Source organism: Myotis daubentonii, chromosome 9 (assembly GCF_963259705.1).
Source record: "Myotis daubentonii chromosome 9, mMyoDau2.1, whole genome shotgun sequence".
Taxonomy (NCBI): domain Eukaryota; kingdom Metazoa; phylum Chordata; class Mammalia; order Chiroptera; family Vespertilionidae; genus Myotis; species Myotis daubentonii.
Genome location: NC_081848.1, coordinates 18,504,498 through 18,529,358, shown reverse-complemented (window position 1 = coordinate 18,529,358; position 24,861 = coordinate 18,504,498). Strand labels below are relative to the sequence as shown.

Sequence of the window (24,861 nt, the reverse complement as noted above, 5' to 3'; positions counted from 1 at the left end):
GGACTAGGGCTTTTGTTTGCTGGAAGTTTTTTGATTATTGCTTCAGTTTCATTGGTAGTTACCAGTTTATCCAGGTTTTTTATTCTTCCTGATTGAGTTTTGAAAGATTGTATTTTTCTAGGAATATGTCCATTTCATCTAGGTTGTCCAGTTTGTTGGAGTAGAGTTATTTGTAGTATCCTATATAATAAAAGGTTAATATGAAAATCTGCCAAATGGTGGAACAATCGGTCGCTCTGAAGTGCACTGGCCACCAGGGGGCAGACGCTTAGTACAGGAGCTGCCCCCTGGTGGTCAGTGTGCTCCCATAGGGGGAACACCGCTCAGCCAGAAGTGACAGGAGCCTCTCCCGCCTCCATGGCAGCACTAAGGACATTCCCTGAGGGCTCCCAGACTGCGAGAAGGCACAGGCCACGCTGAGGGACGCCCCCACCTTGAGTGCATGAATTTCGTGCACCAGTCTCTAGTTTTTTTATAATCCTGTGTACGTCTGTGGGGTTGGGTTGTTACTTCACCTCTTTCATTTCTGATATATAAAATACTTTTTTCAAATATCTTTTTTTCCTTTTAATCTTTATCAAATGCCTTATCAATAATAGATGACTCCACTTCATATGCCATCATTAGCTAACACCTCCAGGTACACTATGCATTTAGGATGAAGTTTATTATGATTTTTTTATAAATTTTTATTTGTGATCCTAACTTTGTTATAAACATAATTATACTGTCATAATTATGTGGCAAAAGTTTACATTGAGAATAAGAGATGGGTCAGTTGTGCCTTTCTTATTCGCCAGTGCTTGCATTACTTGTATTACTTTTGATCTCTGATTTTGCAAATTTATATTTTTTAAATTCATTTTTATTGATTTCAGTGAGGCAGGGAGAGGGAGAGGGAGATGGAAACATCAATGATGAGAGAAAATCTTCGATTGGCTGCCTCCTGCACGCCCCCCACTGGCGATTGAGCCCGCAACCCAGGCATGTGCTCTTGAATGGAATCGAACCCAGGACCCTTTGGTCCATAAGCCAACACTCTATCCACTGAGCCAAACCAGCTAGGGCAAATTTATATTTTAATGTTATACAAAAAGCGTAGAAAAATAATATACGCATATGCCCACCACTCACCTTAAATAATAAAATATTACACATGTAATGGAAGCTCTACAAAAGTCTTGTTAGCCTCTTTCTCATTTTGTGAGGACTCATTTAAGATACTACAAGATATCCATAACCCACTAAAGCACATATAAAATTTAGTACATTGAAGAAAGCAAAAGTGCACATATAACTAACACTGCCAACTCACACACTTAGAATCTCTTGCTCCAAGATCACTTTGTTTCTGTGTGCAATATATGACCATTGACCTTGCAAACTGTCAAGGGGGATAGTGCTAACCATATACAAATTTCCCATCCACAGTTGGAAATCCAAGTGTGCCCAGGGCCAACTTAAATTATACAGGATTTTCCACTGCATGGGTGGTCAGTGCCACTAACAGCTCCCACCCTGTGTCAAGGGTCAACTGTACTACCATAATATAAAGTTTAATTATTAGTTTTAGGTCATTAATAAAAAGTAGAATTCTAATATGTTCTTCATGCACAACAGTGATTTACTTTGGTGATGCACCACACTTTGGAAGTCACTGCTCTAAACTGTAAACACCTCAAAAGCTGAGATTATTTTTTAATTAATTTTTTAAAGAGGAAGGGAAAGAGAGGAAAGAACATCAGTTTCTTGTTCCACTTGTCTTTGCATTCACTGGTTGATTCTTTTTTATATAAATTTTTTAATTTCTTGAGTTAAGAGGGAGAGAGGGGAAGGAGAGGGAAAAAGCAAAGGGGAGAGGGAGAGGGAGAGGGAGGGAGATGGAGAGAGAGAGAGATTTGTTGATGCATTCATTGGTTGCATCCTGTATGTGTCCTGACTGGGATGAATCCACAACCTTGGCATATGGGGATAATGCTCTAAGCAACTGATCTACTCAGCCAGAACCCAGAAGAAATTTTGTTTAATTCATAATTGTAACTGTGCCACGTTAGAGAATAGTAGGTAAAACAATAATAGTTTGCTGACTGAATGAAACAGAGTTTTCTGTGATGTTTGAAGGTAATTTGGAAGTTTATGGTGGATATACTACTTACTAGTATAAATTTGATATTGTGCTGGCATTTATTTAAGATTCTACTGTTATGAGAAGAAAACGAATTGTTGAAAATAAACAAAGAAATCTTTTAGAGCAGAGAAAACAAAACCCTGGATCTGTAGGACAGAAGTGCAGTGAGCAAATGAATGTAAGTACATTATTAGTAAAACTTTCTATTGAATGGTGGAAAATAGCTTGGAAAAAAAACTGTTCAAGGACTCTGCTCTTGCTGTAAACTGTGCCCCACAACAGAAATATAAGTATACCCAAAGTCATTGTCAAGCAGCCTTGGAATCTCTATGCTTGGAGCTTGCTATACTATAATTATTTGCTATACTAGAGGCCTGGTGCACGAAATTTGTGCACGGATAGGGGGCAGGTGTCCCTCAGCCCGGCCTGCACCCTCTCCAATCTGGGATCAGGCCTAAACCGGCAGTCAGACATCCCTCTCACCATCCAGGACTGCTGGCTCCTAACCGCTCGCTGCCTGCCTGCCTGATTGCCCCTAACCACTTCTGCCTGCCAGCCTGATTGCCCCCTAACCGCTCCCCTGCCGGCCTGATTGACACCTAACTGCCCCCTGCCAGCCTGGTCGCCCCCAACTGCCCTCCCCTGCCGGCCTGGTCACACCCAACTGCCCTCCCCTGCCGGCCTGGTCACACCCAACTGCCCTCCCCTGCCGGCCTGGTTGCACCCAACTGCCCTCCCCTGCAGGCCTGGTTGCACCCAACTGCCCTCCCCTGCAGGCCTGGTCACCCCTAACTACCCTCCCCTGCAGGCCTGGTCACCCCTAACTACCCTCCCCTGCAGGCCTGGTCACCCCTAACTGCCCTCCTCTGCAGGCCTTGTCACACCCAACTGCCTTCCTCTGCCAGCCATCTTGTGTTGGCCATCTTGTGATGATGTCGTGCAACCCCACCTAGGCTTTTATTATATAGGATGGTCAACTCTGGGGGAAAACTGAGGTTATTCACAGCAAAGTTAATTAAATGCATGGGTAGATGAAGCAAGTATGCTAATCATAAAGACTAATATAGTTCCCTGTGTTTAAATATCCTATTTGGGTCTGAGCTTCTGGAAGACATGGTAAAAAGAAAAATAGGATGTTATACAGGTCTCAGCAGATATTGATAATGAATTTGTTTGAGGTATACTATTTAAAAGACATTTACCATTGAGGATCTTCTATAGTGGATCTTGAAGTTCATAATGGGCATATCCCTATCAACAATCAATAACAAATGAATAGGAAGTTTCATATGGCTGTTTGAAATAGACATCTATACTAATAAAAGGGTAATATGCTAATTAGACCGGGAGACCTTCCGGACATTCTTCTGGACAAAGCCATGGTGGCGGGGCCAAGGCAGAGGCAGTTAGGGGCGATCAGGCTGGTGGGGGGGTGGGCAGTTGGGGGCCAGCAGGTTGGCGGGGGTCGGTTGGGAGCAAGCAAGCTGGCAAGGGGGGGCAGTTGGGGGCAAGCAGGCTGGTGGGGGAGGGCAATTAGGGGTGACAGGGCCGGCAGGGGAGGGCAGTTGGCGGGGAACTAGTCTTCAGGGGAGAGCAGTTGCACTGGGCCACTAGTCTTCAATAAAATTCAAAGGCACAATAATATTAATTTTAGTTAGTGAAGATAACTCTATGAGAGCTAAGTAAATGTGACCTAGATATGACATTTTTTAGGGGTCTAACTTGATCCAAGGATTGAATATAAAATATTAAAAATTCTAGATGTGTGAGTGAATAGCATTTTACTTGGAGTTTCTACTGTAAATATCACTTCAAATGTTTTTTAATAAAACTGGAATAGTGCCTTATGAAGAATTTATATTTCAAGTTTTAGGTTGAAGATCCTATTATTTTATGTTATAGAAACTATTGATTTTTATGTGAATAAATTTATTAATATGGAGAACAATCAACCATGATATATCTTATCAGCAAAAAAAAAAATCATTTATTTAAGTAAATTAAGTTGTCCTATTACCAATATATTCTTACTGCTTAATATAAACATAGTACTTATTATAAACCTAACTTCCTGATTATAAATATTAAATCCTTTTTTTAATTTCCATGCTATTCACATCAAACACCTCAAAATCTATAAAAGAAAATTTTTTATCTTTATTTTTTCTTTATTTTTATTAATATAGTTTAAATTTAAAAGTAATATGTACTTGTTATTAAAAAAAAAAGCACAAACTAAATTTTAAATGGCTGTTATTAATGCCCTGTCTAAATTCATCTTTATTTTTCTGGTTTTATGCTGTTCTTCTGTCTTCCTCCTTTACATTTTATATTAGTCTTTAGAATTCTATTTTTGTCCTTCTTTCCAGAAGCCTTACTTCCACTTTCACTCACACACCCACTTTACACATGTTCTGAAGTTAGCTTTAGAATATAGGTCCGTATTCCAATGTCAAAATCAAGTTTGAAATTTAATTTTTTCAGTTTTATTGTTTTGCTTTGATTTGGGGTTTTGTGGGGGTGGGGGGTTGTTTTTTGTTTTTACCCGAACTGTGGGGTTCAGTTACTATAGCGCTGGCCCCTGTCACCTAGTGTTAGGAAAAGTATTTTGTCATCCCTGGTTTTTCCCAGCCCGCCACTTCTGTGTGGAGAATCTGAGGGATCCGTGAGATAGGAAGAGCACAATTACCACTTTGTGCCAGGGCCTCCGTCCAGGGTGTCTCAAGTCTGTAATGAAGGTGAGGCTAGGCTACGAGAGCTACTGAAGGAGGGCTGTTGCAGAAACCTGCATGGGCTACTCTTCAGAACAGAATGATCAAAGGTGAGGTATGGTTGTAGCCGGAAAGTTTTACCAGTGAAAAAGTCATTTCTTAAAGTGGAACAGAATAGGAGTAAAGAAGCAAAGTAGAGCATATCCAGGGACGGAGAGTGGGTATTCCTGAGAGTGTTGAGTGGGTGTACTGACGGCCAGTGCTCTGAGATTTCCCGTTTCCCGGTTCTATGCAGCTCTTTCTGCTTTAAGCTTTGTCATCTAAGATATTTAACCTATCCTTGTCATTAGCCATCTCCAAGGCTTTAGGCTGGTAGTAGTGATTCACCTGCACTATGATAAATCAAGTAGATTACAAACATTAAGGTGATTTTCAACTTTTCTTTAATTAGCATTTTTGATTGCCACCCAAATTACTTCTTTCTTCCAAATATCCAAGACAACACTGCAACCTGAAAAGTTTTCAAAATTGAAATTAAGCATTTTTAAAAATATTTAGGTACTGTAGAAAGGCCTTATCTCAGTAATTCTTGATTGATACTTTTAAAAAAGAAAATATACAATTTATATGAACAGTGATAGCTGAAAATATATACAGCAAATAACACTTTTTTAAAAGTCAGTGTATATATAATGAAATTTAAATACAGAATTATGTTGATTTAATATTCTATTTTTATAGAATTTTGGACAAAGGGTCCAGCTAAGTTCAAGTGAGCCAAAACACGCTACAAGGGATACTTCTAATATTGAAGAAGGTATGTTTTAACTTAAACATTTTCCCCTGACCAGGGTATTTTTTTTTTCTTATATGTATTTATCCAAATACTTACATACTATGAGCGTTCAAGCACCACTTGGGACTTAATTGTCCTCCCCCTGTTCATTCAGATTGTTGCCAGTTTTTCTTTATTCTAAGCTGTAATGTACCAAACATCTTTCTACATAAGCCTTTTCCTGACTTTTCAATTACTTTCCTAAGTTAGATTCTCAGAATTAAAATTATAGTAATTGGCATGTAATTGGCACCTAATAAATATTTATTGAATAAAAGTTTGTATTAAATAAATTCTGGATCAAAGCATATAAGTATTGTTATGGCTTTCATACATATTACTAAAGTATTTTCCTGAGTGTACTATTATTCAATTCTGGGGTATGTACTTACTTGAGATACATCACTTATATTATTTGTTTATATCACAGGAAAAGATATGGTGTTTTGTTAGTTTTGATTTGTACATTGTTTATTAATATACTTAATTGTTTTTGTGTGTATATTTATTTTTGGTGAATTGTTTCTTTATATTCTTTTTCCCTGTAGATATTGGAGTTTTTTTATTTTTATTTATTTTTTTTAAATATATTTTATTGATTTTTTACAGAGAAGAAGGGAGAGAGATAGAGAGTTAGAAACATCAATGAGAGAGAAACATCGATCAGCTGCCTCCTGCACACCTCCTACTGGGGATGTGCCCGCAACCCAGGTACATGCCCCTGACCGGAATCGAACCTGGGACCCTTCAGTCCGCAGGCCGACGCTCTATCCACTGAGCCAAACCGGTTTCGGCGATATTGGAGTTTTTATATTTTCTTGCCAACTTCTATAAATTCTTTAAATATCAAGGATTCTAATTCTTATATTAATTTCAAATATTTTTACTACTTTATTATTTGTATTTTATTGCACTTATGTTTTATTATTACATATAAAGGTCTTATTTTTATTTCTTCATGCAATAAATGATTATGAAAGCCAATTCCTAGCTGCAGCTAAATATTGAGTATACAATAATGAATAAAACATACAAAAGTCTTGCCCTTCAATAATTTAAAGTCTGGTAGGGAAGACTGGCCTTAAATAAACATGTTTTCAGTCTTTTTTAGTGATTTCTCCATTACTTTTAAGCTCAAAAAAACCTTTTCCATATAGAAATTTAGAAATGTTTCTTTTTCCTTTAGATTAAATTTAATTCTTTAATTTCTTTGGAATTTGTTTAAATGGATGATGTGAAATGAAACTCCAAGTTGATTCTTTTTAAACAACAAACTTATTGTGTCATCTTTCTTTTATCTCATCTTTGATCAAGTATTAAATTCTTATAAATAATTTGATCTGTTTCTAGGTTGTCCTGTTCAGCTGATTATCTAATTTTCTAATCTTTCTTTAAGTTTATTTTCTCTTATTCTTTTATTTATAACTCATCTTAATTGCTATTGCAAAGACAGTCTACTTTATCTCTTCTTTGTACTACCAATGAATGACAAAAATACACAAAATAATTTTAACAGAATGTATTTTTTCTTTACTTCAGGTAACGCTTTATAGGCATTGTTATGTCCTCAATGCCATCATTTGGATATCTTTTTTTTAAAATTAGGGATGGGGAAATGCTAGGTATAGAGGATTCTGATAAACAAAATGCGAAGGAACAGAAGATTCACTGGGTTCCTGTTAGTGAAATGAATACATATAGACATGTCAGTTAAGTGTGTATAAGTGCTGATCCCGAAGACAAATAGGGATCAAAGAATAGTTAATGTTAAGTTTCTTTAGTTTCCGACAGTACTTCTGAGTTTCTGATGGCTGAAAACCTAGTGAAATCTTCAGTGGCTGAGGATGAAATCCTGTCTGTCATGACTAACAAGCAGCTACAGAAACCAAATCTGGCTTTCAATAAGACCCAGCAATTGGACATCTGTGCGCTATCAGCTGAAGAACAGCAGATCCTGCAGTCCCTTCATCGTCTCAATGAAAGGTTATTCTGTAAGTGTGGAAGAACACCTTTTGTAAGAAGGGTTATATTTTCTACCTACTATTTGAATTTAAAATTTAATTTAGCTTAAGAATTAAAAATACAAAATGTATTCAGATTATCACCTCTTAAATCAAGTAACAATTAACAATATATTTGAATATGCCATAATATTACACCATACTCATGTTCTGTTTATAAATAAGATATTTAAAACATAAGAATATAGAAAAGCTTAAAATAAAAAAGATGGAAAATAATCAAATTCTAACAAGCAAATTCTAACAAAAGGAAACTGGTTTAGATGTATTGTTATCAGACAAAATTGACTATAAAGCAGAAAGCTTTGCTGTACAGATAAAAAATAACTTTGTGATGGTCAAAAGTTTTAATTCTGGAGAAATATATACATATTTTCACTTTGTATGCATTTCAGAACATAGCCTCAAAATATATAAAATATTTTTTAGGCCGAGACCGGTTTGGCTCAGTGGATAGGGCGTCGGCCTGCGGACTGAGGGGTCCCAGGTTCGATTCTGGTCAAGGGCATGTACCTGGGTTGCGGGCACATCCCCAGTAGGAGGTGTGCAGGAGGCAGCTGATCGATGTTTCTCTCTCATCGATGTTTCTGACTCTCTATCTCTCTCCCTTCCTCTCTGTAAAAAATCAATAAAATATATTTTTAAAAAAATTTAAAGAATATATATATTTTTTAGCCATGGTGAGAGTTTTTTTTACATTGTTAATAATTGATAGACTAGACCAAAAAAATCAAATAGATATATAAGAATCAAACATGATTAACAAACTTGATCAAAATACATATAGAATATTTATAATAATGGACCATATATTATACCATAAAATAGGCCTTCACACATTTCAAAGGATTAAAGTTATGCACATCCTCTGACACCAATTTAATTAAACATGAATAACAAAATGATAAGCATTAGGAAACACATTTGTAAATAAACCATGGTTCTGAAAAAGCTACCATAATGGAAATTACAAAATATTTGTTTTTTAAAATATAGTTTTATTGATTTCAGAGAGAGGAAGGGGAAAGGGAGAGATAGAAACATCAATGATGAGAGAGAATCATTGATTGGCTGCCTCCTGCACGCCCCTATTGGGGATTGAGCCCTCAACCCGGACATGTGCCCTGACTGGGAATTCAAACATGACCTCCTGGTTCATAGTTCTATGCTCAACCACTAAACCACACTGGCTGGGTGGAAATTACAAAATATTTAGACATGAGCAATAATAACAGTATTTTATGTGTGAGTGTATTTAGCATGGTCTCTCAGCCTTGGCACTACTGACATTTTGGGCGAGATAATTTTTTGTTGTAGGAGCTGTCCTGTGCATTGTCAGATGTTTAGCCACATGCTGACCTCTCTACGCACTGAATGCTGTACAGTACCACCAGTCATGAAAAGTGTCTCCTGACAAATGCTCCCTGGGTAGCAAAAATCACCTATGGTTGAGAACCACTGGGAAAAATATCTAACATAATATATACACATACATTCCTATATAAGGCATATATAAAAATGTATGTGTATGCATTATGTGTGTATTCCACTTCTGCTTAAAATGTAGCTATAATGTGTCAGCCCCACCCTAAGACTAAGAAAAAGCAAATAAACAACAAAAGTATAGCTTATTTTAAATGCATTAGAAAATTGAAGTCACAGCCCAGCTGGCGTGGCTCAGTGGTTTAGTGTCGACCTATGAACCAGGAGGTCACGGTTCAATTCCAATCCAATCAGGGCAGATGCCTAGGTTAGGGTCTTGATCCCAGGTTTGGGGCGTGCAGGAGGCAGCCAATCAATGATTCTCTCTCATCATTGATGTTTATACCTCTCTGTCCGTCTCCCTTCTCTGAAAAAAAATAACAAAAACATTTTTTAATTGGAAGGAAGGAAGGAAGGAAGGAAGGAAGGAAGGAAGGAAGGAAGGAAGGAAGGAAGGAAGGAAGGAAGGAAGGAAGGAAGGAAGGAAGGAAGAAAGAAAGAAAGAAAGAAAGAAAGAAAGAAAGAAAGAAAGAAAGAAAGAAAGAAAGAAAGAAAGAAAGAAAGAAAGAAAGAAAGAAAGAAAGAAAGAAAGAAAGAAAGAAAGAAAAAGTTAGTTGAAGTCACAGCACAAACAGGTAGCAACAGGAACTTTCAAAGAGAGACAGTACACGACTATTAGCTCACCTGTGGCAAAGTGTGGGAGACATTAGGAATTCTGCTTAGACTTTTAACAAATTACAAAAGGATAAGTGTGAACTATTGTGAGAATATAAAACCCCTGGGAGTAACAGACACAAGAGTTTACACTCATTTACAGATTGTTTTCCATGAACCTATGTGGTGTGTTCATGAGAAAATGAGGGAACAGAGCAGGAGGTTAGAGAAATCCTTCCTCAGTGGTGCAGCCTGCAAGAGAGGAGCAGCCATTGCTGTAGAAAAGGCATGAAACCCCATGCAGAACCTTCTCTCCTACAGACTAAAGGCCAAGGATACTGGAACAGAGGCAGCAAGTCTTCTGAGAGAGGCACAGAGCATAGAGCACAGAGAAAACCTCCTCATATTATGCAGACACCTCAATTCCTAAGGTGATTAACTACACACACACACATACACGATTGCCTAGCAGGAGATGCATGCCCATATCCAGTTTTTACTCTGGTAAGATTTACTAGTATTTACCTGAGTATCCACTATTCCAAACATGAGGCCCAGCATTTAATCAAAAATTATGAGACATGCAAAAAAAAAACAAGGAGGAATCACACACACACACACACACACTGTCAAGGGGCAGAGCAGTCAACAGATTATGATACAGAGATGACCCAGAAGTTAAAACTATCAGGTAATTTTAAATAACTATGACTCATAACAGGTTATAGTGGAAAAAGTGAGCAGTTATGGGACAGATAGACAACATGCATGAACAGATGGAGAATTTCAGCAGAGAGATGAAAACTAGAAGAAAGAGTTAAATAGAAAAGTGATGAATGAAAACTGTAACAGAAATGAAAAATGTTTTCTATGGGCTAATCAAGAGACTCAAGACAGCTGAGGAGGAAATCAATGAATTTGAAGAAAAGCAATAGAAATTTTCCAAACTGAAACACCCAGAAAGAAAACAAACAGGGGGGGGAACAAGAGCAGATGATCTAACAGCAGTGGAACAATGAAATTAGACTAACAAACATGTCATTGGAATCCCAATGTGAGAAATTGTAGCTTTTTAAGACTTTTGCTTTTTTTTTTTCTTTTTTTTTTTTTTCTGGGAGAAGGAGCTACTGATTTCATAGGAAGTTGGATTTAGGCACAGCCCCTCTCACATGGATCCTGTTTTTGGATCCTAGCTATGAAGAACTTAGGGGGTCATTTTGAGACAAGTTGTTTGTCTCTCCATATTGAAATAATTGGATATGAAATAAAAAATTAAATTGAACCCATACCAAATACCATACATAAAAAAAGTTCCAAGATTAAATGTAAAAGAAACTATATAAAGCTTTTAGGGGATAATATGAGTAAGTATTTTCTAGCCTTGGGGTAAGGAAGGATTTTTTAAGCAGAGCAAAAGGAACATAATCCATAGAGGAGAAAATAAATTTGATTATATTAAAATCACAAACTTCTGTTCATATCAAACATCATTAAAAGAACGTAAAGACAGATCACAAATAAGAGAAACTATAATACATAGGAATGAAGGACTCATTCAAAATATGTAAAGAACTATAAATCAATAAGAAAAAAAGACAACTCAAAAAAATAGGAGAGCCTGGCCAACATGGCTCAGTGGTTGAGCATCAACCTCTGAACCAGGAGATCACGGTTCGAGTCCCAGTCAGAGCACATGCCCGGGTTGCGGGCTCAAGCCCCAGTGGGGGGTGTACAGGCGGCAGCTGAAAAAATGAGTCTCTCTCATCATTAATGTTTCTATCTCTCTCTCTCTCCCTCTCCCTTCCTCTCTGAAATCCATAAAAATATTTTTTAAATAGGAAGAAAAAAACTTGAAGAGGAATTTCACAACAAAAGAAATGCAAATTACAATAAACATTGATAGATATTTACCTTCATTAGAAATAGGGAAATGCAAATTAAAACAATGAGATATAGTTATAGCCTCATCAGAAAGAGCTAAATTTAAAAGCCTGGCAATGCTACGTGTTAGTAAAGATGCAAGCAATTGGAGCTCACATATAATGCTGGTTGAAGTGTAAACTGGGGCAACCTGTTTGGGAAATGTTTTGCCACCACTTAATAAACTGAACGTTCACATACCCTACAACCAGCAATTTCACTTCCACATGCATATCCTAGATAAAACCCTGCACATGTACATCAGCAGATTGTTAAGTATATAGAGACCATCAAAGCCAAACTTTGAAAATTTTAGCTGTTCTGGGAATACCAGTCAGCAAGGAAAATGAACAAACTACATCTGCAAATATCATCATAGATGAATCTAAATAATATATAATTTTGAGCTAAATAAGGAAAATCAAAGGAGAATAAAGACAGTCCAATTTAATTTATATGAAGTTCAGAAACAGGCAAAACTAAACAATATTCTTGGGGGGATGTATACATATGTGTTAAAACTATAAAGGCAGTCAGTGTACTAGGTTACCTCTGTGTGAGCAAGGGAAAGGAGTGCAATCCACAGGGCACTACAGAAGGAATATTGTTCAATTTTATTAATCTAGGTGGTTACACAGACATTAGCTATGGTATTCATTAAAATGTACATGTACTATATGCTCTGTTAATACTAAAATTAAATCTTCAAAATATATAGTAAAAGGGTGCTACAACACAAAAGCAATATAGAACTAAAGCTGTAAGTTTAAAATGCAAAATTAGGCAGAAAAAGGTAAAAAACCCTCAAGTCAGTTTTTATGTAGGGGTTTTTTTCCTATTATATACTTCCATATATTTAAATTCTTCCTGCAAAAGATTCTGCCTGAAATTTTCTTTCTTTTTCCCAGGCCCTTGCTATTATATAGACAGAGGCCTAAATATTGAAAAGGCAAGAGTTGAATTTTTTTGTGCCTCTATAGCTAAATAAACATCTTTCCTAAGATGTTCTAAGAATGAAATTCATTTCTTTGGTGTATTCTTTTAAAGAAGAAAAGGAAAAAATGAAAGAAAACCTAGCATTTGAATAAAGATTGTTATAGACTAGTCAAAGTACTAGAAATTTCTTTTTATCAACATAAGTTTTATGTATTGTTTTTAATCAAATTCTATTTCCTAATCTAATATTAAGTCTAAAGACTATTTCTGGGAACAATAGAAAAAAGTCTCTTACTCCATGTTGACTATTTTGATACATCAAAATTTAGTATTTGATTTAGTCATTCTTCTCTTTCAATAAACAAAGCAATTATATTTGTATTATTATAATTATTTCAGATGTGCAAGCAACCATTTGCAAAAATCCATCCATTAAAAATACCTTGCAAATAATGCCATTTCTGGTAAGTATTTTAAGAAGTTTTTTTTTCCTTTTTAAGAAACTTCATGATTGTATGTATAAGAATTCTGTATTGATATTAATTTTTGAGATTAGTTTTTAGGGAGTTTTTCTCCTCAACTTTCAATTATAAGACGTTCTGTTAGAATCAAGCAAATATCCTCTCATTTCAAAAAAAACTGTAAATATTTTTACATTCAGAGTATTTCATCAGTCCTGAGAACAGAAACAGGTATCAGTGTACTACTTTTCAAATAATTTTAGATAATGTAACCTAATTGGAAAATTGTTAAGAAATTTTCATTGTCAATGATCCCATCATTGCCCATATCCTTTCCATGTCTTCAGAGTTCAAAACTAGACCCTCCTGCTTTGAATTTTGTTTTTGCCTTGGCATTGGGTCCTGGTAAAGATACTTATATAAATGAGAAACAGCAATTCAGGAATTCTCAGTCTAAAGGAGCAAGACACACGTGGACAGTATATCCAGGGAAATAACACAAGGCAAGCTAAGACTGTGCTGCAGGGACTTAGGAAATCACTGGAGGAAGAAGTCATGTCTGCCTAGAAGTGAAAGGAGACATTCAGGCTTATAGAAAGGCACATCCTCCGTTTAGGTCTTCAACAGAGAAATGTTTTGTTAGAGGATTAATTGCATGTTCCTTTGTTTTTCCGTTACGTTCCCTCAATTCTGAAATCTTGACAGGAAAAAATAAGATTATGCAGTATACTTCATTTCTTATTTACTTTTACATGAAGTTATGCATTTCTTACCTGCGTTTCAGATTTCTGCATGCTCTGAGTGCAGTGGTGAATAATCAGAAGTAGAAAAAGACTGTCCCTGCCCTCCTGGAGCTCATTTAACCACTGGGCACGTGTTTCTTGGAAATGGTCTTTCTGGTGTGGCATTTATGATGCTGTGATTTTTAGACACAACTCATTTGGCAATGGCTACTTTGACTCCTGGTATATTATTTTTTCATGGTTACTTTTTACATGCTAATTTGGATTTTTTGACCAAATTTTCCATTTCTATCAATTCAGCAATTTAAGTAATTTTTGCAGTGACGGTTTTTCTGTGTCTGAATTTTAACTGTGACAATTTTCTGTGACTTAGCACATTTATGGTTCTTACCTCACTTTAGTGAGATAAGACCTACAGTGACTGAGATCACTCTTCTATACACCTCACCTCAACTTGAAAACAGTGTACTAACCACAGACAACTAACTGATCATGAATTGTAAATACTCAATAGGAAGAGAAAGCTACCTAATCATCAAATTACTCTACTGAACACATTGGTGTACTGTGTTATTATATTGCTAAAGTATCTGACAAGTAACTGAAAAGTTATGGTGAGGATTAGGGACCAGGAGTAGACTTGAAATAGTTTTTATTTTACATCTTTTTTCATTCTTTATGACATGTGGTAACCATTAGCTTTATTCAGTCTCTTTATCTCCAAACATGTTAGTCTTCCTTATTATGACATCACTAATATAAGTCAGAAACCTTCCATTTATTTTCAGGGAAAACAGTATAAAATCACAGAATTATTAAGTGCCTGTTTAAACAGCCAACATTAGAATTACCCTGTCCCCAGGGCTCTGCCATCAAAATTCATTTACCATATTCTGTAGAGGGGATTTTAACATTTTATTCTTGTTTGCCCTTTTTCTGCGATATTTTTATTTGGTTACTATTGACATTTTGCCACACTTGCTTTATCTGATAGATGGATGGATGATGGGTGGGTGGAAGAATAGAAAAGAATAGAATAAAATAGAACAGGAGATACATAAACACTCACACAAACATAATGAACTGTTTGAAAGTAAATTACAGACCTAATGATACTTTCCCTCTAAATACATAATCACAATACCATCATCATACCCAAGAAATTTAATATTGACAAAGTATTATCTGATACACACTCTGTATTTAAAGTTCCTTAGTTGTCTGAAAAGTAACGGCTTTGTGGCTATTTTATTTCTCTGATTCAGTATCCAATGTATAACCAGGATTATACATTGCATTTGATTGTCATGCCTCTTAACCTAGAAAAGTCCTTTTCATCTTTCATGCACAGTGACACTTTTGTAGACTAACGTCCAAACCAGTTGTCTTGTTGAATACCCCATGATCTGGATTTGTCTGTTTTCTCATTATTAGACTCAGGTTAACATTTATGGTGAATATATAGCTTCAGAGTTTATATTTTTATAGCTTTTTTGTTTTCTTTTTATCACCTGGGATTACCTGTACCTCTGTCTTGCCTTCAAGTCTTCTGTTTAGCTGCTTGTAATTTATTTTAAGTTCAGGAAACATATGTCCAAACTTTTCGAGTTATATTTAAGGCAAGGATACATCGGTACTTCTTGCCCCCTCTGGAAGTAAAGTAAATGGGCTGTAGATATACTTTTGTCTTTTAAAAGCTCTCAAAATTTGTTCCTGGATCCCATTGCATTTCAATAAGTAAAATTATTTAATATATAAGTTCTCAAAATGCAAAATATAACTTTAATTCTAAACGTTCTGTATGTATGATCACCAAAACTGCATTGTATTTACCAGGACAATTGTGGTATAGCCTAGTTTTTCAATAGGGATGTGTCTTAGAAAAAGATTTCCATCTCTCCATACAATAGCAGAAATATCTATTTGGGAGTATTTGTTGTTTTGGAGATATTGCAGGTAAGTTTTTTATTAATGTTTTTATTTCCTTTTACATTCAGCTCCAATGTTTTCATACTCATATGAGCTTAGAAATATTTTGTTTTTAAATTTTAACATGTGTCATATAACATACTAGAGGCCCAGTGCATGGATTCATGCACCGGTGAGGTCCCTCAGCCTGGCCTGCAGGGATCAGGCCAAAACCAGCTCTCCAACATCCCCTGAGGGGTCCTGGATTGCAAGAGGGTGCAACCAGGCCAAGGGACACCACCAGTGCACCATCAGGGCTGGGGAGGGACCACAGGAGGGTCCAAGGAGGGTCTGGCCCATCTTGCCCAGTCCCGATTGGCTGGACCCCAGCAGCAAGCTAACCTACCAGCTGGAACATCTGCCCTCTGGTGGTCAGTATGTGTCATAGCGACTGGTCAAATGGTCAGACACTTAGCACATTAGGCTTTTATTATATAGGATGTCTGGCTTTATAATGTACAATATACTGTGTGGTTAATTCAGGAACTGAATTTCTCAGCTAAGCAACATTATACCTACTGGATTCCTACCTCTGAAAAGTACTGTGCTGCCCAATTGGTGTGGCTCAGTGGTTGAGCATCGACCCATGAACCAGGAGATAATGGTTCAATTCCCGGTCAGGGCAAATGCCCAGGTTGCGGGCTCGATCCCCAATAGGGGGTGTGCAGGAGGCAGCCAATCAATGATCCTCTCTCATCATTGATATTTCTATCTCTCTCCCCTCTTCTTTCCTTTCTCTGAAATTAATAAAAACATATTTAAAAAAGAAAAGTACTCTGCCAAGTAGTTTCACACATATTCTGTTGTTTAGTCTTCTAAACTAGGGACATCAAATAATGTCCTCAAATCTTAGAGCTGTTCAGTGGCAGAGCCAGGATTTGCACTTTCCCTTCACTGCCTCCCCGCCCCCCAAACTATGTTCTACCTTTTGTAATTCTTTATTTATTTATCTTTATAGTTGAAAGTATTACAGATGCCCCCCTTTTTTCCCATTGACCCGTCCCTCCCAGGCCTTCACCACACTATTGTTTGTGTCCACGGGCTGTGTGCATATATGCATGTAAGCTCCCCGTTAACCTCTCCACACCAACCCCTGGCTTCCCTCTGAAATTCATCAGTCTGTTCCATGCTTCTGTGTCTCTGAATCTATTTTGTTCATCCGTTTATTTCTTATTTCAATTAATGACACCATCATCCACCAGATTTCCCAGATAAAAATTAGAAGTCTCATCCAGGCTTCTCATTCTCTCATAACCCTAGCCTAGTGATGGCGAACCTTTTGAGCTCGGCGTGTCAGCATTTTGAAAAACCCTAACTTAACTCTGGTGCCGTGTCACATATAGAAATTTTTTGATCTTTGCAACCATAGTAAAACAAAGACTTATATTTTTGATATTTATTTTATATATTTAAATGCCATTTAACAAAAAAAATCAACCAAAAAAATGAGTTCGCATGTCAGAGGTTCACCATCACTGCCCTACACAGTAAATCCTTCTAATAATACTTACTAAGTGCATCTCAAATCCATTCACTCCTCTCCACTCTTAGTGATAGTGTCTTAAGTTTAAGAATTCATCATTTCTCATCTGGACCATTTCAACAGCCTCCAGGTTTGCTCTCTCCAGCATATCTTACACCCAATTACTACCAGAATAATTCTTTTTAAAACGTGAACATATCACTCTCCTGCTTAAAACCTAACCTCGGTGGTTACCCATTACCAAAAAGACAAACTCGGGAGAACTGCATTCAAGACCTTTCCACTCTCGCCTCCATTTGCTTCTCAGCTCGTAACTTGCACACTGCTGAGCACAGGTTGATCCCAGAACTCTCTGCAGGCTTCCAGGGCCCATGCTGCTCCCACTGCCTCACGGGGATTGCTCTCATAAAACCCTTTCTCTTATTCTTTGAGAATTGACTTTAGTGTCATCCCGGCTAGAAAAGCTTATTCAGCCCAAGCTTTGTCTTGTCCAAAATTACTTTGTCCTGTCCTTTTGGCAACCATAGCCGCATGACTTTTTTTTTAAGCTATCATATTGGTCTCTTCATTGAACAGATATTGCCTAAGTCTTGCCATGTGCCGGGCACTCTGCTAGGACTGGGACTAGGAAGAGGAAAACGTTTCCTATTCTCAAGGAGCTTATATTCTAGTAGAGATGATATGCAAACAATATAGTATAATAGAGTTACTGCGGGGCATCCTCAGGACACCCGCCATGATTTTTCGATGTAAAAACTATGAATCTTATAAGCAGGATTTTCATTTGGAATATTTTACTTACTGTTTTAAATAAAATAAATTTAATGAATTTTGAACAATTACCTTTTCAAGCAACTTCTTTAGCCCAATGCATGTTGTTAAATTACTCCTAAGGTACTAAATGAGTTACAAGTGCTTCCTGTAGAAAATAAAATGATTAAATTTTAAACATTTACACATCAGATGATGATTTTAAAAACCTCTTAAACAACTTTTACCAATATCAAAGAGTGAAGATGGTGAATTATTGTAATTAGTCAGATGTCTATGTTGAGATTAATGCATATGTAGCATTTGAGAGTTTTAATTATGACTTTAACCTTTTTAAAATCTGTAATCTATAAGGAGATCCACTGTAAAGTCCATAATACAACAGTAAAAGAATATTCTGAAATTATGTTACAGAACATGCCGCCAAGGACCAGTCTGTCCCCCGACACTGGATCCAGATTGCACAGAAAATACTGATGAAATACACCAGTAACTATTAAATGGAATCATTATTTTTTCCAATCTCCTGTAAATATATTATTTATTTATGTATTTTGTTAATGATTAATACACTAAACCATAAAATAAAGGTAAAGTATAACATAGGTAATAGAAATAAATTAACTAGTTTACATTTTTGCTACAAATTATACTTTATTATGTATTTTTTTGATAATTCATTTTTAATGAATGGAAATATTTATTGTTTTTAATGAGCATGCTACTGGAAATAAACTCATTATATTTTAAAAGAAAATGAAGGCTAATTTGTTATTCAAATTATTAGCTACAGTTGAGAAGCTTTGTTTATCTGAAATTTCTATTAAATTTGTGTACAGTGGTATAAGAAGTTTATGATTAATAATATCTGTCATCAGTAGTAAAACTATCTGTTTAGGGCTTTGGAGATGTTACCAAGGGGCCTTGTTCTCATTCTGCATGTACAGAAATTAGTTATCACTTTAATTTTGATTGGTGTCTAAAGAACTGACTCCACTAGAAAGCTCACAAGGTAAATGGTAAATATAGAAGATAAACTGCAGTCCCCACTAGATTACTTGAATTGCCTGATCAGTATGTTCTTTTCCCAGGAGAAATGTCTATTGGGAAAACCAGTTATATTAGAAGGTTGTAATTTTTGTTGGTTTTGGGTTTTGGGTTTTGGTTTTTGTGTGGGGGTTTTTTGCCACAGAATTTTTTTTAATCTTTATTGTTGAAAGTATTACATATATCCCCTTTCCCCCCTCCCATTGACTTCTCCTAGCTGCCCCTGCCCTCCACCCCAGGCCACCCTATTGTCAGTGTCCATGGGTTATGCATATATGCATACGAGTTCTTTCCACCCACCCACCCATCCCTGCCTTCCCTCTGAGATTCAACAGTCTGTTCCATGCTTCTATGTCTCTGGATCTATTCTAGAAGGTTGTTTTTTTTAAGTATAGAAACAAAGACAAAAGTTGTATAATCACTAAAAAAGATGTAAAGAATTATACATTCTTTTATTTCCCCTCAACCTATCTCTACTTCAGATTGTCATCACCTCTCATCTAGACTTTTCCAAGCTGAATTTTTTAAGTTTGGCATTTCTAACATGTGAGCAAAATGGCCCGAGTGAAAATCTGTCTTATCAATCTCATCTTAAAGGTTTTCAGAGCTTCCCGTTCAGCGACTGGAGGAAATGTGCACTCCTTATCACAATATCTAAGGCTCTTCATGTTCTGAGTCCGCATTGCTTACCTACCACCACCTTTCCCACCACATCACTTACTCCAAGCATGTCAAACTCGCAGCCTGTGAGCCACATGTGGCCCACAACGAATATTTTTGCAGCCCAGCCAATATAACGGTATGTAAGAAATGTTTTAATAAAAATTACATAACTTAATTTTTACAATATCCTGTTATTATTATTAATAACGAACTACAACTTTCCCTAATGATTGATTACTATAATCATGTTGCATTCACTTCCCTTACGGAAAGGCGCACCATTTCTCTCCACTAATATTAGCAGTGAATATTTTAGCAGCCGATTGCCTCGTCATTAGTCTTGGACTGACTTGTTTGGAGTGCGCAACAGGAAATATTTTGCTTTCAGAAAACAAGAAAAATAGGTTTATTTGTGTTACTCTTAATTTGTACAGTTATTCAGTGTCTAGTAAGTTAATGTTCAAGAAAAAATATTAAATTTTATTTAAATGTTCTATTATTTTATGTTAACGATTACTCATTCATTTCAGCCCTTTGTATTCAGCATGTCTCTATCGAAATAAACCTACATTTCTATGAAAATTGAACCTTTTTCTTTTTTTGCGGCCCACATAAACTTAAACCTTGTTTATTTGGCCCACTTAGCCTTTGAGTTTGACATGCTTGACTTACTCCAATTACCAAACTCTTTACAATTCCCAAATACCACCTGCTATTTCATGCCTCTGCCTAGTCATAAACTATACCCTTAGCTTGGAATGCCTTCCCTCTAATCCTAACTATAAATGCCTGATAAACTTTTATTTATTACTTTAAATTCTGCTGGGGTTGAACTTTCTCCATTTTTTTTAATGATCCTCCCTACTACCTCCTCTCTATAATTACATCCTTTGTACACTGAATCATAATTCTCTGTGTGTGTATGATACTGAGATATAGATAGATAGATAGATAGATAGATAGATAGATAGATAGATAGATATCCCACGTTCAAAGGCTGTTAAATCGCGTTGTTTACCCATATCTTCAGAAAAAAATAACTTCTACTGTCATAAACAACCTGCTCCCCTATTTATAATGGTCTGGCCCTCTAGCAACTTCATCGCAAAATTATAGCTAATTTGCCTACAAACATCAGGTGGTCATAATAATCTGACTACTCAGTGTATAAGTCTGTTCTTCTATGAAGAGCTCCTGAAAGGTAAAGATTGTCATTCATTTCTGTGCCCTTCGGAATTAAAATAGGGTATATAGTGGCAGATCAAAATAATAAATAAAGGAAAAAATTCATTTGTTCAATTACCTAGTCCCTATTATGTGCTAGATACTGCTCTATGTGCTAGGAATACAATGAAAGATAAAAATAAGTATTTGCCATCATGGTGCTTAAATTTTAGTGAGTATTCAGATTTTAAAACATAAAAATATACCATTAAAAAAAAGATATACCTTGTTCTTCTTTCTCAGGATTGCGGGGTCTTTTTTTATTCCAGATGAATTTTTGGAGAGTTTGTTCTAGATCTGTGAAATATGCTGTTGGTATTTTAATGGGGATTGCATTGACTCTATAGATTGCTTTGGGTAGTATGGACATTTTAGTGATGTTGATTCTACCAATCCATGAACATGTTACCTTCTTCCATTTGTTTATGTCTTCCTCTATCTCTTTTCAATGTCCTGTAGTTTTTCGAGTACAGATCTTTTACCATCATAGTTAAGTTTATTCCTAGGTATCTTAATTTTTTTTGGTGCAATGGTAAATGGGATTTTTTTTCCCACTTCTCTTTCTGTGAGTTCCTTATTTGTGTATAAAAAGGCCATAGATTTCTGGGTGTTAATTTTGTATCCTGTTACATTGCTGAATTCATTTATTAGCTCTGGTGGTTTTTTGGTGGAGTCTTTGGGGTTATCTATATATAGTATTATGTCACCTATGAATAAGGACAGGTTTACTTCTTCTTTTCCAATTTGGATGCCTTTTATTTCTTCCTCTTGTCTGATTGCTATGACTAGCATTCCAATTTGGATGCCTTTTATTTCTTCCTCTTGTCTGATTGCTATGGCTAGCATTTCCAGTACTATGTTGAACTGGAGTGGTGAACGTGGGCATCACTGTCTTGTTCCTGTTCTTAAGGGAAATGGTTTTAATGATGTTTGCTGGAGGTTTGTCATATAAGGCTTTTATTATGTGGAGATATATCCCTCTATTCCCACTTTGCTGAGAGTTTTTATCAAAAAAGGATGTTGGATTTTGTCCAATGCTTTTTCTGCATCAATTGATTGATCATGTGATTTTTGTCTTTCAATTTGTTTATGTGATGTATCATGTTAATTGATTTGCAGATACTGTACCAGCCTTGCATCACCAGAATAAATCCTACTTGGTCATGGTGTATGATCTTTTCAATGTGTTGCTGGATGTGATTTGCTAATATTTTGTTGAGGATTTTAGCATCTATATTCATCAGGGATATTGGCCTGTAATTCTTTTTCTTTGTAATGTCTTTCTCTGGTTTGGGGATTAGGGTAATGCTGGCTTCATAAAAAGAACTTGGAAGTGTTCCTGCCTCTTGAATTTTTTAGAATAATCTGAGGAGGGTAGGTGTTAGTACTTCTTTGAATGTTTGGTAAAACTCCCCTGGGAAGCCAGGACCAGGGCTTTTGTTTGCTGGATGTTTTTGTATTACTGCTTCAATTTCCTCAGTAGTTATCAGCCTATTCAGATTATCTGATTCTTCCTGATTGAGTTTTGGAAGGCTTTGTTTTTCTAGGAATGTGTCCATTTTTTCTAGGTTGTCCAGTTTGTTGAAATAGAGATGTTTGTAGTATTTTTTTTTTTCTTTTACAATCCTTTGTATGTTTCTAGGGTTGGTTGTTACTTCACCTCTTTCATTTCTGATTTTGTTTTTTTGGGTCCTCGCTTTTTGTTTCTTAGTGAGCCTGGCTAAAGGTTCATCAATCTTGTTTATACTTTCAAAGAACCAGCTCGTGGTTCTATTGATTTTTTGTACTTTTTCTTTGTTTGTTTGTTTGTTTTGGGGGTGGGGTTGGTTTTGTGTTTGTTTGTTTGTTTGTTTGTTTTTGGTCTCTTATGTCATTTATTTCTGCTCTGATCTTTATTATTTCCTTACTCTGGGCTTTCTTGTCATTCTCTTTCTAATTCTTTAAATTGTAGGGTTAGTTAACTTATTACCAGTTTTTCTTATTTTTTGAGGTAGCCTATGAACTTCTCTCTCAGAATTGCTTTCACTGCATCCCATAGATTTTTGGATTATTGTATTTTCATTGTCATTTATTTCCAGGATGTTTTTTATTTCTTCTTTGATCTCTTTGGTAACCCGATCATTGTTTAATAGCATGCTATTTAGCTTCCATGTATTTGTTTTTTATTGTTTTTATTATAGTTGATTTCTAATATTATGCCATTGTGATCTGAGAAGATTCTTGATATGATTTCAGTCTTGAATTTGTAGAGACTTTGCCTGTGTCCTAAAATGTGGTCTATCTTTGAAAATGTCCCATGTGCACTTAAGAAGAATGTACAGTCTGTAGCCTTGCGGAGAAATGTTCTGAGGATGTTAATTAGTTCCACCTGATCTAGTGAGTTGTTTAGGATTACTGTTTCTTTGTTGACTTTTTGTCTAGAAGATTTATACAGTGATTTCAATGGGGTATGAAAGTCCCCTACTATGATTGCATTGCTGTCAATCTCTCTCTTGATATCTTCCAGAAGTGTTTTTATGTATTTGGGTGCTCCTGTATTGAGTGCATATATTTTTATCACAGTTATATCCTCTAGTTGTGCCCATCCCGTTAGTATTATGAAGTGACCTTCCACATCTCTTGTGATGGCCTTCACTTTTGAAGTCTGTTTTGTCAGATATAAGTATTACTACCCCAGCTTTTTTTCTCATTTCTGTTTGCCTGAAAATTTTTTCCATCCCTTCACTATCAGTCTGTGTGAGTCCTTTGTTCTGAGGTAGGTCTCTTGTAGACAGCATATGTTTTCTTATCTATTCAGCTGCCCTATGTCTTTTGATTGGAGCATTTAATCCATTTACATGTAAGATTATTATTGATAGGAACTTGTTTTTGGTATTTTTATTCTTTATATCTGTGTTTATACCTCTATTTCTATTCTTCTTATTATACCACTCCCTTTAGGATTTCTTGCATTGCTGGTTTGGTAATAATAAACTCCCTTAGCCTGTTTTATTCTACAAAGCTCCTGATTTCACCTTCAATTTTGAATGATTGCTTTGCTGGATAGAGTATTCTTGGATTCAGTCCCTTGCTTTTCATTGCTTTGTATACTTTATTCCAATACCTTCTGGCCTGGTGTGTTTCTGTTCAGAACGCATTTGATAGTCTAATGGGAGATCCCTTGTAGGTAACTTTCTGTCTCTCTCTTCCAGCCCTTAAGATTCTTTCTTTATCATTAACGTTTGCCATTGTAATTACAATGTGTTTTGGTGTGGGTCTTTTTAGGTTCATCTTATTTGGGACTCTCTGTGCTTGTGTGACTTTTTTCTTCCCCAAGTCAGGGAAGTTTTCTGTCATTATTTCTTCAAATAGATTTTCTATTCCTTGCTCCTCTTCTTGTCCTTCTGGCAACCCTATGATGTGGATGTTGCTTCATTTCATGTTGTCCCAAAGCTCCCTTAAAGTCTCCTCCTGCTTTTTAATTTTCTTCCAATTGCTGTTCAGATTGGGTGTTTTTTCTACCCTGTCTTCTAACTCGCTGATTCGGTCCTCAGCTGCTTTTAGTCTGTTGAAACCTTCCATTGTGTTCCTTATTGCAGCTATGCCATTTTTCATTTCCTCCTGATTCTTACACATGTTAGTGAATCTCTCATCCAGATGTTTGAGCATTCTTATAACCATTACTCTGAATTCTTTCTCTGACAAATTGCCTCCATTTCACTTAGTTCCTTTTCTGGTGATTCCTCCTTTTCTTTCTTTTGGGGATTATTTCTTTGTCTCCCCATTTTTGGTGTCCCTTTGTATTTATATTTATGTAATGAGAGTTGCTGTCTCT

At 36.1% G+C, this 24,861-nt stretch overlaps 1 protein-coding gene across 4 annotated transcripts in view; it reads left to right on the top strand.

The window, feature by feature from the left end:
• CEP126 (centrosomal protein 126) overlaps nucleotides 1–18,904 on the top strand; it is a 66,925-nt gene extending 48,021 nt beyond the window's left edge. For 2 of the 4 annotated variants that reach the window (XM_059708053.1, XM_059708052.1), the window contains exons 7-11: nucleotides 2,194–2,306; nucleotides 5,581–5,656; nucleotides 7,456–7,665; nucleotides 13,087–13,151; nucleotides 18,528–18,904. In XM_059708053.1, coding sequence (XP_059564036.1) covers nucleotides 2,194–2,306; nucleotides 5,581–5,656; nucleotides 7,456–7,665; nucleotides 13,087–13,151; nucleotides 18,528–18,590 — 527 coding nt within the window. In that variant the 3' untranslated portion in view covers nucleotides 18,591–18,904. Of the gene's footprint in view, nucleotides 1–2,193; nucleotides 2,307–5,580; nucleotides 5,657–7,455; nucleotides 7,666–13,086; nucleotides 13,152–18,527 lie in introns of those variants that run through there. The other 2 variants (XM_059708054.1, XM_059708055.1) reach the window with 2 other exon arrangements.
• The last annotated feature ends 5,957 nt before the right edge of the window (nucleotides 18,905–24,861 follow it).